Raw genomic sequence first — 15074 nt, 5'->3', positions numbered from 1 at the left:
AGTAATTAGTCCCCTATATACAAGTAGCCCAGTCATGAAGATACTTCATGCACAAACTTTGTTTGCTTACACTTGGATAAAGGATGAAACCAAGAATATAATGTTTTGGTATCTTTAATTTATAGTACAGTGGTATCTCGCTAATCCGAACCTCTTTAGTCCGAACCCTCCAGTAATCTGAACTGCGGTTTGAAAGGAAAAACAGTTTTATTTATTACATATTATTTTGTGTACTATTATTTTTATTTAATGATTATTAGTTTAACTATTATTATTTATTTTATTATTATTACAGTATAACCACAGTGATACACAAAAAGAAAAAATTCAAAACGTGCATAATTTGGTTAAAAACATAAATCCAGATGTTGAAATTTCACAAACAGATGTTACGGAATGGATCACAGGTAGAACCGTAAGTGAATTCAAAATCAAATCAGATTCTGAAATTATAAATATGACGATACAGAATGAATTAGAAGACGATGATGACGATAAAGAACTCGAAGAAAAAAAAGTGAAACATGAAGAGGTAATTGACAGTTTTAATGTGTGTATAGAATGGGCTAAGCAGAATGATGTGCTATTCCACAAAATATTATTGCTATCCGAGAAAAAGCATTCAAAAAAAGTTTAGCTTCCAAGAAGCAAAAGAAAATCTGTGACTTTTTTACAAAGAAATAAAAAAAAACTTTTTTTGTATTATTTTGTGAAATTTTTTTTTGTGTCGTGTACAAGGAAGTGATACCTTTCATGCAAATTAAGTTATGTACTGAACTATGCAATTTTATTAAATCATAATCTCAACAATACAAATACAGGTAGATACAAGCTAATTTTTTTTTACTAAAATAAACTTGTGTGTTGTGTTATTTTTTAAGTTTTACATTACAGTACAGTAGCTTTTTTTCCAATCAGTTAACTTCATTTATTTACAGAATTAAATTGATGTTAGAATCAGATTATTTTGGTCTTAAACCCTAGTTGCTATTGTATCTCTGGAGAAAATTCGCTAATCCGAACTTGTCCTTAATCCAAATGAGCACAGTTTTTATTAGTTCGGATTAGCGAGGTACCACTGCATAACCAAGTGAAAAAACTTTCTACAGAACTCCATGTGTTAAAGTGGTATTCTGTAAAAGTTTAAGTGCAAGAAGGACATCATGTTGGAGGTTTAATGGAGTTTGGACAGCACTAAGAAAGGATTAAAAACTAATTTTAATGCTTCCAATATTTCATCTCAGTCACTGAGACATCTTCAGAGTCCAAATAACACTTCTAACACACAGACACACACACACACACACAAAGACAATGCAATACTCAAAGAAACACATGGGTGACTAAAGTTCTATCTAGGTGGTGCACCCTCTCTGGGCATTTGTAGGTATCCTAAGATGTAAACTAGGACCTGACGAGCATTGTTTTCCAAATTTTTGAAAGTTTTATGCATCCATATTTGTTTAAATTAGGTTGATTTCTGAGTGTCACTCCATATTCCAAAAACAGTTTTTCCTTTTTAAATTTACTATGGTGAAAAATGGTGGTTTTCTTCAAGAAGATCCTGTGAGTGATGTCCAATACATGGTCTGCAAAACCATAGGAATAAGAAAGTAATTTTGCCTCTTTACAAGGCTTTCATACAACCCCATCTGGACTGTTGCATGAAGATTTTCTCTCCTGGTTTTTGAGTCATGCAGAGACACAACATTTTGGGAATGTAGATTTTGAGGAGAAATGGAAAATTTGTGGACAGCCAATGCTAGCAGACATGAGAAAGAAGTGTGATATGATATACAGACTTTTGAAACAGTCATACGCGACATTAGTAGATGAATTTTTCATCTTTATGAGGGAGGGGGCCTAGAGGGCATTTTTAAATTCTCGGAGAAAGGCTTAAACATTGGTTATACATGCTTACTAAATAACTTAAGGAAATTACAATGTACAATAGAATATACATTAAATTAAACTTTAATATATTTCCAATATTTCGGCAATGTCACATTGCTATCTTCAATAAAGACATGTGCACGCAGGCACTAAACAGTAAATGAGAAACGAAGCGAGAAAGCTATGGTTTTCCTAAAAGCCCTGATAGTGTCCCCTAGTGAGTTATGTAGGTATTCTTGGCCGTTGGGCTGAAGGTCTCCTGATGTAAGCCTCCCAAATTTGGGACAGTCTCATGCAACTAAATTTGTTGAGGTTTGGCATGTTTCTTAGGGCTGAAGCTGATTCCATGAATAGCCTTTCAAATTTGAACTTGCTACAGTGTATTATTGTGGCTTTCTTCCACCGTATTCTGTGGAATGTATCCAGAGCATGGTCTGCAAGACCAGAGTGGCTGTACTGGTGAAACCGGATGTAGTCCTTGTGTTCTGAAATTCTGATTTTCGCTGTCCTGTTTGGCCAAAGTAGGACAACTTACAGCTGCAAGGGCCCTGGTATACACCAGGGCCCTTGCTTTAATTTTTTAAGATTTTGGTAATTTTTTCCGAGGTACCTCGGATGTAGGGAATGGTGATGGATTTAGAGTAATCCTTGTTGTGAGGGGGGTTGTGGTTTACTGGTTTCAATATTTTTGGATTTTTTTTTTTTTTTTTTTTTTGTGTGTGTGTGTGGGGGGGGGGTAGCTATTGGCTGAGAAAGTGTTGATTTAGTTCATTGGTTAGGTCATTGTCATTTGAACAGATTAGTTTAGCCCTGTTGTATAGTGTCTTAACTCCTCCATATTATTGTGAGGGGGGGTATGGTGGTATTGTTGGTGAATATATCTGCCTGTATAGGTGGGTTTTCTATAAACTGAGAAAACCATGGTTCCATCAGGCTGGCAGGTGACTAGTGTGTCTAGGAAAGGGAGGCTGTTGTTTTCCTCTTTTTCCAGGGTGAACTTGATTCTGGGGTGTTGGTTGTTTAAGTGTGTTAAGAAGGAGAGGAGTGTATCAGAGCCATGTGGCCAAATAGCAAACACATCATCAACGTAGCAAAGCCATATGGTTGGTTTTTGTGGGGCAGAGTTTAAGGCTTTCTCTTCAAAGGTCTCCATAAAGAAGTTGACCAAGGGTGGGGAGAGTGGTGAACCCATGGGTGTTCCCTCTATTTGTTTGTAGAATTTTCCCTGCCAAACGAAATAGCCTGAGTTTGTTGTGGTAATTTTGTGAGATATCGGGAGGAAATTTAGCTTGGATTAGCTCAAAGGTTTCCTTGAGTGGACATTTGTGAATACGGAAGCAACGTCAAACTGATCATTATGTCAGTATGTTGGAGTGCAAGATTTTCTATGCTGGCTTTGAAGTGGGTTGAGTTTTTTATGTGATGGAGTGTTGCCAGTATAGTGTGCGAGCGTTTTGGCCAAATGTTTAGCTAATTTGTATGTGGGGGAATCAATTCCATCCACTATAGGACGTAATGGCACATTTTCTTTATGTATTTTTATTTTTGGGAGTCCATATATACGGGGGGGGGGGGGGAGATAGAGCTATACGGTTTTAATTTATTAGTAACTTCTACAGGCCAAGAAGTGACCTTCTTAAGAAGCCTGTGGAGTTTTCTAATTTGTGAGTTGGTGGGATTATATTCACTGGGGAGGTAAGTAGCCCGATCTAATAATACAGAATTAAGCTTACCTGTGTAGTTCGTTTGGTTGAGTACTATGGTGGCATTTCCTTTATCCACTTTGGTGATTATTATTTCTTTGTTTTTCCTCATTTCCTGCAGCGCTTTATATTCCTTATTGGATATGTTGGTTTTTGGTTGTCTTGCTTTGGAGAGAACACAAGCTACAGCTAGTCTAATATTGTTGATGTGGTTTGGAAGGTGGCGGATCCTATGTTTAATTTGGATCATAATATCCTCGGCGGGTATTTTTTTGGGAGCAATGGCGAAGTTGTGGCCATGTGAAAGCATGTTGAGTGCTTCAGGCTTCAGAGTAACTGAAGAAAGGTTGACTACCGTGTTGGTTGGAAGTTTTGGTTCGGAGGTCGAGTTCTTTTTTAATTTCTCAAATTTCTTGATATGTCGACCCCATATTTTCTCGAATTCTTTATCCGCTGCAGTGCACAAGACATCATATAAAATTGACCAAAGCTCATGATTTAACGTGCTGGAAAGCTCTGCTTCAAGCACCTGAATAGCTGTTTTAGTGTCAGCCAGGAGAATGCACGTGGCAGCAATTTGTTCTCGTAGCAGAGCTTGGCTCGCGTGGTTATAAATTCGGAGAGCCTTTTGTGAGAAGAAACGCTGCTTGAATTTAGCACAATTTGGGATTACCTGATTATCCCAGCAGCATTTTAGGAAAGTCACATGATTCAGTTGTCTTGATAGCTTCAGCTTCATTTTACCGTATTGGCAGGCCTTGCATGCGATGGAATCTCCGTGGATGATAGTAATTCTCGTAGTAAGGCTTAAATGTTGGTTATACATGCTTATTATATAACTTAAGGAAATTGCAACGTACAATAGAATATACATTAAATTAAACTTTAATATATTTCCAATATTTCGACAACGTCACGTTGCCATCTTCAAAGGAACTTACAATAAAGACACATGCATGCAGGCACTAAACACAGTAAATGAGAAACGAAGCGAGGAAGCTATGATTTTCCTAAAAGTTCTGATGGTGCCCCCTAGTGGGCTATTTAAAGTTGAGAACGAATGCAGTCAAGAAAGGGGTGAGAGCTAGATTTTTCTCTCATAGAGTGGTCCATGACCAAAATAGCTTACTTTTAGAAGTGGAAGGAGCAAGTAGTGTGAATGAATTTAAAAGAAGGTAGGATGTGTGATGTGAGTGATATATAGCCTCCCTTGATGAGTTCCCAACTCCCTGAAGGTCTTTTGTAATAATAATAATAACAACAAACATTTTCAGTATGAAAAATGGAAGAACAAAGATAAAGGAGGAGTTAGCCTGGTTAGCTGAGTGGATGGATAGTTTATCCACTCTCCAACCGACAGTTTGTACATTCGAATTCCCTCGTGGGCATAAACGTTTATGATTGACTTTAGGACGGAGATGAATTCCATCAGCAAACATGAGACCACTGCTCCACTTAATGGAGACCTGCAGTGGCTTAAAGTTCCATTTTTCTGTATCTAGAACTAGGTTTCTAGACCAGGTAAAAAATGTATTTAAAAATACAAAAATAGAAAAAAATAATTCTTAGCCTACCAATTGTAGAAATGCATTATAGGTTTACAACTTTTCATGGATGGGAATCACCTTAAAAAATGCAGTTATGCAATAATAAGTTGTAATAGAACAGAGCAGTTTAACTATAAACTAAGTCCGAGAAACAGGCAGCAAAAAAAAAAAAAAAAAAATGACACTGATGAGTAGCATTAAGCTACACTACTTTTAAAGGATAAATGCAGTCTTATCAGACCTATTAATATTTACCCAATGCCGTAATTGCATAACAGCTTTCCTTAAATCAAACTTCCATTAGGAACCTGGCTAATCCACAGTCCAGGCTATTCTGGCTAAAGGTGTTTAATGTGATTTTTGCAACAAACAGCAATAGCGGCAGCTCTTCCAAACTGGCCAAAGTAAGATAAATTGCAGGTGCAAGAGATCTGATAAACATCAAGGAATGTTTATCAAGGAATGAGTGCTTGGCAAAGACACTGAATGTTTGAGATGAATGTTGTGGAGAAACCATTGCTCAAAGAACTAACATTCTTTGTAGAACTTAAGAATGTTAAAGGAAGCTTATCCTTCACAAACATTAAAATGAAACTTTCAGAAAAATGGGATCAACTAAAATGTCAGAATCTAAATATCTTGTAAAGGGGAGACTTTTCTGGGGGAACTGAAGACAGAAGAGCTTTATATTTGTTTAAGGTTCTGTTGATGAGTATCACAAACTATTATATAGGAAAGTAAATTTTATGTTTTATTTCTGGTTGTAGTAAAATATCTGTGAGCAAAGAGAGCAAGTTAAATGTATAAAAATCCTTAAGAAAAAAAAAATTTCGCATGGATCATGGTGACCTCCATCTGGTTGATGAAAAATTAGGAAATCCAAGGAGATATCATTGTTATTTTCCATTTCTGATGATGAAAACTGTGTCTTGGGGAGAACGGCATTAATTTTGCTGATAAATGAGTGCTTGGTAAACATACTGAATGTCTCAGATGAATGTTGTCGAGAAATCATTGCTCAAAATTATCCAGAATGTAGTTGTTGGAAACAGAGAACTTTTCCATTGTTGTTCCTTTAATTTGTTGGTAAAGTTTATTTTGACAACTGAAATAAACTGAAGAAATTACAAATGCAGGTAGTTTGAAAATATCAAACAAGAAATCTCCTAAGCAAATTCCATGTACGTGTCAAAAGTATGGTAGTACTTTTGGGGTCCAAAAATATGTTAGTGAATAAAGTAACGATATCCAGAATGATCTGTATGTCCATGATGAAATTCAGATTCAGACCTCTTGTTTTTAAAATCAAGTGTATTTTTGAAATATAAAGAAAATTTCCCCTCAAGGACTCAACACCTTGTGAGCGTGGGAATGGCAACCCCAAGGAACCTGATGCTGGACCATACCTATTTCAAATAACAGAAACTACTATTATCTATAGGTTGGTCCCTATCTTCTTTCTGATTTCTCTTCCTTCCCTCTTCATTTTACCCACTGAAGCTATTAAAGTAATCAAGGGCTAGGAGAGAATCTTTCCTATACTGCTGAATTTATTACACTAAGCAGTCGGTGTCTGCCATCTCTCCCCAGCTACTTGACTCACCTTAATTGTGGACAATGTAACTGGTTCTTGCAGCCAGTACTAGAGAGGTAAGGAGAATTTGCCATGTGATCTGACTGTCCAAGGATCTGTCAACCTGGAAATGAGAAACTGATTGCTGCTGAAACCAAGGAAGTGGTTTTAGCAGCATGGAACGTGAATCAACCTGGAAAGTGGCAAACGTGTGTAGGGAAATAAACACTAAAACATTTGGATGTCAGAGACATTCTGGAAAGGCAATATGGAATTTTAGTTAAAAATTCCAAATGGCAAGGAGTACGAAGTTATGGGAAGTGAATGAAGAGAGTCTAGAATGACAGTTGCATTCATTATAGGAATGCAATTCATCATCATCAAATTCCTGACACATATCCTCATGGATGCATAGGATCTTATGATAGTACCACATGAAAAGTTACATCATTACAAACTTCCTATCAACAATTTTCCTCCAGATTAGCATGTTATCTGTCAACATCACAATATTATCAGATCTTATATTTCTGACTTCTAAGGCACTTTTTATTCTATCAATCCATGTAAATCTCGGTCTTCCTCTAGTCTTTTTCCTGCCAATTTGGTAAAGAACACTTGTTTAGCTAATCTTTCATCTCCTGTTCTGTTTAAGTGGCCATACCACCTGAGATTAGCTCTACTAACACATTCCTGAATGATAACAATGTCAAGTTCTTTCCTAATATCCTCATTTTTAATATGATATTGCCATTGACACCATCTATTCAGTCCTCTAATCTTTCTCAGCACTCTCATATCTGTGGTCTCCAGTCCTTGATCAAGAGTTTTATTTCCAACCCATTTCAGAGATCCATAAGTTAAAATTGATATGAACATTGTCTTGTATATAGCTAGTTTAGTGTTTTGACTAATTGCTTTCTTATTCCATATAAATTTATTCAGTTAACTTCTTATCATACCAGCTTTGAAAATTCTGCTGTCTATTACCAAATTTAATTTGCCATCTTCACTAAAAAGTATGCCTAAATAGCTGAAATGCTTTACTTGTTCTATAAGGTTCTCCATTCAGGATGCAGTTGATGTTTTAAATGTTCCTACTCTTATTTTCGTTGTCTTTGTCTTTTTAATGCTGATTTTCATAACAAATTTATTATAGCAGTGATTAAATTTGCCAACTTGTCCTGGATTAATTTAAAAGTATAATTGAGAGTGGTGAACGAGTGGAATAGGTTGCAGATCTGTTGTGGGTGCCATGACTGTGAATGAGTTCAAAGCAAAATATGATCTGCACAAATTTGAATAGTGCTTGGCATGATGTTTAGGTCCTCCAGTCTAAGAATTCTATGGAGTATCTCATAATTGCCGGCAAAGGTTGGTCGATTGGTAGAGCCTCTGCTACTAATGGCTCAGTTAAGTAAGTTTGAGCGCGGTTAGTAGTTGGAAGGGGACCAATTGTTCGATGCTGTTGGCACACTCTCCCTCGATGAGTCTTTGGACTCCCTGGAGGTGTCAAATAATAATAATAATAATAAATAATAATAATAATAATATTAATAATAATATTATTATTATTATTAAGAAGAAGAACAACAACAACATCTGCAACATCAGTAAAGAGCTGAGATTAACATCTTCAATTCTGACATCGGGGTTTAATACTGCTTTCCTTCGTAATGTGATCCATATTGATAATGAATAACAGTGGAGATACTATACACTCTTGTTGCAAGCCTGACTTAACATCAAACATCTTTCTATACCTCCTTCAATTCTAAATGTTGATTTATATAATGCCCCATTTATATAATATAATTTTTATATTATATAAATGAATCTATATAAATCTATATATAAATTATATAGATTTATATAATACACCATATACTTGCAAGAAATGACTTCCAAAAGCTATTATTCTAGTAGATATGCAGTAGTTTTGGGCAATTTTAATTATGATTAGTAGCTGCTGTGCATTAAAAGCAAATATTAATTATTAATACTTGATGTTTAAATTAATAAATAAAATTAATAATGATGAATAAAATCACAGTGATATGATTAATGAAATTTAAAAAAACATTCATTTATTTATATTGGTCGGCCTGGTTGGCCGAGTGGTTAGCGTGTCTGTTCTCCAGCCAAAAGGCTGCGGAATCGAATCCCACTATGGGCATGAATGTTTGCGTGATTGTCTGCGAAAATACCAGTGGTGGTGTTGGTGTAGTTGCAGTTAGTTGTAGTTGGATTTGAGTGGTGGAGACAGAGAGTTGTAGAGTAGGTGCCCTTCCTCGTGAGTCTTTGGACTTAATGGAGGTGTTACGTAATAATAATAATAATATCATCATGCATTATTTGTTGTACCTGCTTCTCATTCACCATAAAAAAAAAGCAACAAAGGAACATCTGTAAAGAATATATATTCTGTTAAAGGTGGGAGTGCAAATATTCACTTCATATTGTGAAATGTCCAGAAGACTGGTATCTTCAAAAAGACTGGTATCTCTCATATGTGATTCCATAAAGCAGTGTTGCTCTCCTCATATATTGTCACAGCTCTGGATATTGATTGTTCAATGCTGCAGAATTTTGGTCAAGCATCAAATGATATAACGTGTCTTGGGTGCATTTTAGTAATATTCAAGTCATTTAAAATAATAATTTCCAAATGATTTCCAATTTTTTTATATTTTAGCAAATGTAAAAATATGGAAGCACTTACTTCACAAGAGGATAAGTTCCATAATATGCCTGTGATGAGTTCTCTAATTTCATTATCTGGTGTTTTCCTTAATAACCTGACCAAAGATGGAAGACCTCCTGCATTACGAATTGCTCTCTAATGAAGGGGAATGCATCATATTATATTATTTCAAATACAATAATACTGTTCTTTCATATTTAATAATGCTGCTATTCGTAAAAAAATATTTTCAATTTCAGTGTAATCAGAATATATAAAAATTTATTTATCCTACTAATATGAATTAGATAACCAATTATATGATAAAAAGCAAGTTTCAATGGAGTACAAGAACAACATGTCACAAGAAGCATAATCTCACATAGCACTGAACATCTCTCTCTCTCCATATAAATTCATTTAACAGTATGTTCACAACTACCAGTGGTAATCCATTCCACCCGCTGAAAGATTTACAGTGGTGTGAGAGTTATGTTTCTCTGACTCTTATTCTCATTACAAAGATAGTTAAAATGTTTTCGCCCCTCTTACTATATATTAAAAGATTTTCCATGATACTGTCTTTATAACACGTGTACGGGGGAGCAATATCCCAGAAGAAGAAAGTCAGTAGGTGTACCTACCTCAGGGGTCTGTTTTAGGGCCATTGCTGTTTAACCTGTATGTTAATGATATTGAGGAAGATTTGAAAGGAGATATTCAGTTGTTTGCATATGATAAAAAGCTGGGACAAACTATGAGGAGTAGATCAGATATTGTGGTCTACTAATCATAAGAAGACTTGAATAGACATTTTCTCTATCCCGAGTCATGGGATTTCTTTCTTGATTCCTTATGGTGTGTGAGAGCATTCGAGCTACATAGAGTTCAGTGGATCAAAAGGCTGGATGGATGGCGGAGGAATGACATTATGGATAGATAAAATTTGGTCTAGGCACTCTGGCGGACTGTTGAAGAAGCTTGCCCTGCTAGTATGGGATCACTTTCGTTCTCACAGAACAGAAGATGTTAAAAATAAACTCAAGGAATTGAAAACTCAGTTAGCTGTAATTCCAAGAGGTCTAACTAGTCAGCTTCAATCTTTAGATGTCTGTATTAATAAACCATTTAAGGGATTTGTGAAGGAGAAGTGGAACAGCTGGATGCAGTCTTCAGATTTTGAGGTTATGCCACCAGGAAGAAGGAAGAGGACTAGCATTTTGCAAGTTTGTGAGTGGACCTAAGCTTCATGGGATGTTGTGAAAACTGAGACAGTGATTAAAATCATTTAAGAAGTGTGGCATAAGTAATGCACTAGATGTTACAGAAAACAATTTGTTGCATGAGGATTCAGATTCTGATTTAGAAGAGGTTTCAAGTGTCTCTTCATTTATCTCTGGAGATGAATTTCTGGATTTTGACGAAGAAGATTAAAAGGTGGATACTCTTTCTTAGTTAGATTAGGTATTAGTTGAAAGTAGACCTGCTTATTACTTTATATTTGAAATAATGTAAATTCATTTTAATATTCAGTGATAAAGTTTTTTCCCTAAAAAATGGGTGAAAAAAAGGGGGTGTGTCTTATACGCCGGCAAATACGGTAATCACTCCATACTTCAAGGATATCTTTTTCTCCAGGTTTCATGTCTCCTTTATCATCTCTAATTCCTTTAACAGCAGTCTTTCCTCCATTTCTAAGCTTCTTAAACAACCTTGAGAATATTTTCCACATTCTTGAAATTTTTTTTCTGTGTTCTTACCGGTCTTCCGAAGATTTCTGTTTAGCTAGTTTTACACAGCGTTTAGCTTTCTTACATTTGTCTCTGTATTCTCTAAGAGCACAAGCTGACATATTTGCCCTTCTGTGGGATCATAGTTACAAATAAATCTCATTGTCCAGTTCTCCATTCTGATATTTGCTTACATTACTCTACTTGAGACTGCCTGCCATTCAAGAAGATTAGCCTCGTATTTAGTGTTGAATACTATGGGTACTGATTCTTTTCCTTGATTGTCATTGCCTGAATATAACATTTTTTATTTATTGATCAGAACGATCTCACCAGAAAGATCTCACTAAAGACTAACTACATTTTTAAATTTTACATTTTTATCATGGCTACAGTAAAGTTATGTCCACATTTGTGGACATAACTTTATTGCCAGCATACTAATAAATTATATTATACAAAAAAGATGTTATAAATTTTGCACAAATTAATTGCAATCAGTTTTATGGCAAAAGTTAGAAATTTCCAAAAGACATCGTTAAAGAATTAATGAAATCGGTGGCGCTAGTGTCCTTTGATCGGTGGCGCTAGTGTCCTTGGTAAATGTGGCGGTCGAGTTTAGCTAGTCTAGAAAACGTGTTTTTAAAGTTAAATATAGTGTGGCTTTTTGTCACAAATTGTGCTAAAATTGTGCATCGGTTAGAAACAAGTGTCCTTCAGTGGTATTATTGTTTAGAACTGTGGTGTATATATTGTGTTTTCACTGCCGTTTGTATCACTATATCAACGTGTAAAGATGGCTTCCAACAAGAAACGTACGTCAGCGGCGCGCAGGACTTCTACTACTACACGAAAGGCTGGCTCAGCGTTAGATTTTTCGCAATGGATGCGTTGCGGAAACTGCTACATGTATGCACCGAAAAATGTGAAGGATCTGTGGTCGGTCTGGCAAAATGAAAAGAAAGAAAATGTCGATGTATGTGAGAAGTGTTGGGATAGGCTGGAGCGTTTAGGAATGGAAGCTGACATCGGGACCGTAGCGGAAGAACTTCAGCGGGAGTTTATGAAAATGAAAAATGACCTTCATCTTCTTCATGAGGAAGTGGAAGTGATCGGTAAGGAGATACTGGAAGTTAAAGCTGAGTTTAATGTGTTAAACAGAGAAATTAGGACTATAGAGATTACTTTAGCTGAAGTAACTAGAACAGGATTACATATGGGTGAGTCTTTGGTGAATGATTCAGTAATAAATAGTATGGGAGTGATTGGGAGTCAACATAATAAAACCACAAGTAGCCAAGAAGAAATGAGATGTAGTGAGAGTGGGGGGGTAAGTAATAGAGAGTTGAGTAATGAAGCTGGGAGAGTCATGCTGAATAGTGTAGAGAATGAGTCCATGAGTGTGAACTTGAATGAAGTTAATAGTGGTAAAATATATGGTGATTCTATGATTAAGGGTATGGAGAGTGGTATGCATGAGGAGTGCTTGGCTGATGGTACAATAGAAAGAGTGGCTTTAGCAATAAAGAGAGGGCATGAAACAGACAAGATGATAGTTATGGTGGGTACGAATGACCTGAGAGGTAGTATAAATCGGGTAGGAAAAGATTTAAGAACATTATTAGATATTGTGAAGAGGAAAAGTGTCAATGGGAGAATAGTGTGTGTGCTGCCTCGTTTTGACAATTACGAGTTAAGTAGACGAGCAATGATAATGAATGATATGATTGCAAGAATGTGCAGAAAAAGAGGTCTGGAGTTTGTTGATGTTTGGAGTGTGTTTGAAGGAAAAAGGCAGTTGTATGCTAGAGATGGACTGCATCTTAACATGGAAGGACATAAGAGATTGAAGAAGTTATTGTTTTCTGAACAGGTTGAAGTTATTGGGCAGGGAAACTAATATTGAAAAGGTTGAGTGTAAGAGAGAGAAACTTTAGCACTGATTGTGTATTTATTGATCCTTATAGGCAGAATAAATTGCAGAAGAGAGGGGAAAAAAATCGGCATAGGACTACGGTAGTTAGTGACTTATATATCAGTTCTAAAGCCGGTACAAGATCTAGAGGGAATCTGCAATTTTTGTATACCAATGCTAGAAGCATTAGAAATAAGAGAGAAGAATTTTTGGCATTAGTCAGTGAAATCTCACCAAAAGTTGTAGGCATTAGTGAAACTTGGCTGTCAGCAGAAGATGTGGTCACTGGAATTGAATGTGATGGGTACAGTATTTTCAGGGAGGATAGAGAAGATAGAACAGGAGGAGGAGTACTGTTGATGATAGCTGATGTGTTGCAGCCAAAGAAAGTAGTATATCATGATGATAGACATGTGAATGAGAGTTCATTTGAGGCAGTCTGGTGCGAAATAGTGACCAACGCAACCAAATATACAGTTGGATGCTGCTATAGGCCAGGGAGTACAGGGGGAGATATTGAATTCATGCATCAGCAACTTAGTGCAATGAGTGAAGGCTTAGTGATTATTATGGGGGATTTTAATTATGGTGATATCAATTGGAAGGAGGAAATATCACGTAGCAAAAAGGAAATGGAGTTCATACATCTGCTACGAGATAATTACTTGAAACAGCACGTAACTGAAGGGACACGTGGTGTGAGAGTGTTGGACCTGGTTATTGGTTTAGAGGTTATATGCTTAAGTAAGGTGACCTCGTTACCTCCAGTTGGTGAAAGCGATCATGTGGTATTGACTTGGGAGGTTGCAAAATCTGTGGATTTTTCTATTAAGAAGGGATATGTACGAAACTACAGGTTAGGCAATTATAACAAGCTTCGGAGTGAGCTTGCAGCCATCCCATGGCAGAACATATTGCAAGGGAAAGATGTTAGCAGTGCTTGGGATAAAATCAGCAGGTATCTGAGGAAAGCAATATCAGATTGTGTCCCCATGGTCAGAAGGTCAAACAAGGCAGGCATTAGATGGATGAGCAGTAGTATCAAGCTTGAACTACAAAAAAAGAAAATGTTATGGAGAATTTACAAGGAGAAGGGCGATCAGGACACCCATGAGGAGTACAAGGCTCAAGCTAGGAAGGTTACCAGCATAGTAAGAAAAGCTAAATCAGATTATGAGAAGACCTTAGCCAAAGAGATCAAGGGTAATCCCAAAGAGTTCTTCCGCTATGTGGCAAGTAAGAGGAAGAATGACTTCGGAAGGATAACCTTAGTGGGTGCTGATGGTATTGAGGTGACAAAATCAGATGTAATAGTCAAGTTACTGAGTGATCACTTCTCAAAAGTCTATCACCCAAGTGAGGATATCTCTATACCTATAGCAATACCTAATGTGAGAATTGAAGCTAAAGAATCAGAGGTATTAAATATATTGCGAAACTTAAATGCAAACACTGCGGTAGGCTTAGATGGAATATCAGCTCGGGTGTTGCGTGAATGTGCAAATGAATTGTCAACCCCTCTTACCTGGATATTTAATTTAAGTTTGAACTCTGGTATGGTCCCTAGGGAGTGGAAGTTAGGCAAAGTGGTTCCTTTGCATAAGGGTGGCTCTAAAACTGCAGTATTGAATTACAGACCAATCACCATCTCAGGAGTAGTGGTAAAAGTATTGGAAAAGTTGGTTAAAGACAAAATTCAAGAATGGGTGGATCAGGATATGATACTCTATAGAGGCCAACATGGTTTTGTTAAAGGTAAATCCTGCCTTAGCAATCTATTAACTATCCATAATAGAATAACATCAGAGTTGGACAAAGGAACTGGCTACACAGTGGTACTTCTGGATTTTGCTAAGGCTTTTGACAGGATACCCCATAGAACACTGTTACGCAAATTGGAGCAGATGGGAATGGATATTAAATTGGTGATATGGATAGGAGAATGGCTCAGGGAGAGATACCATAAGGTGGTGTATGGAGGAGCCGAGTCCAGAATGAGGCAGGTGACCAGTGGTGTGCCTCAGGGCTCT

General features: G+C 36.6%; 1 protein-coding gene across 1 annotated transcript in view; it reads right to left on the bottom strand.

The window, feature by feature from the left end:
- LOC150101218 (catenin delta-2-like) overlaps nt 1-15074 on the bottom strand; it is a 728964-nt gene that overhangs the window by 300511 nt on the left and 413379 nt on the right. Inside the window, exon 11 of the mRNA XM_090401243.1 lies at nt 9439-9555. Coding sequence (XP_090257369.1) covers nt 9439-9555 — 117 coding nt within the window. The remainder of the gene's footprint in view (nt 1-9438; nt 9556-15074) is intronic.

Source organism: Typopeltis vanoorti, chromosome 12 (genome assembly GCF_054136105.1).
Source record: "Typopeltis vanoorti isolate ZY-2024b chromosome 12, IOZ_Tvanoo_1.0, whole genome shotgun sequence".
NCBI lineage: Eukaryota > Metazoa > Arthropoda > Arachnida > Uropygi > Thelyphonidae > Typopeltis > Typopeltis vanoorti.
This window is presented reverse-complemented; position numbering and strand designations above follow the sequence as displayed.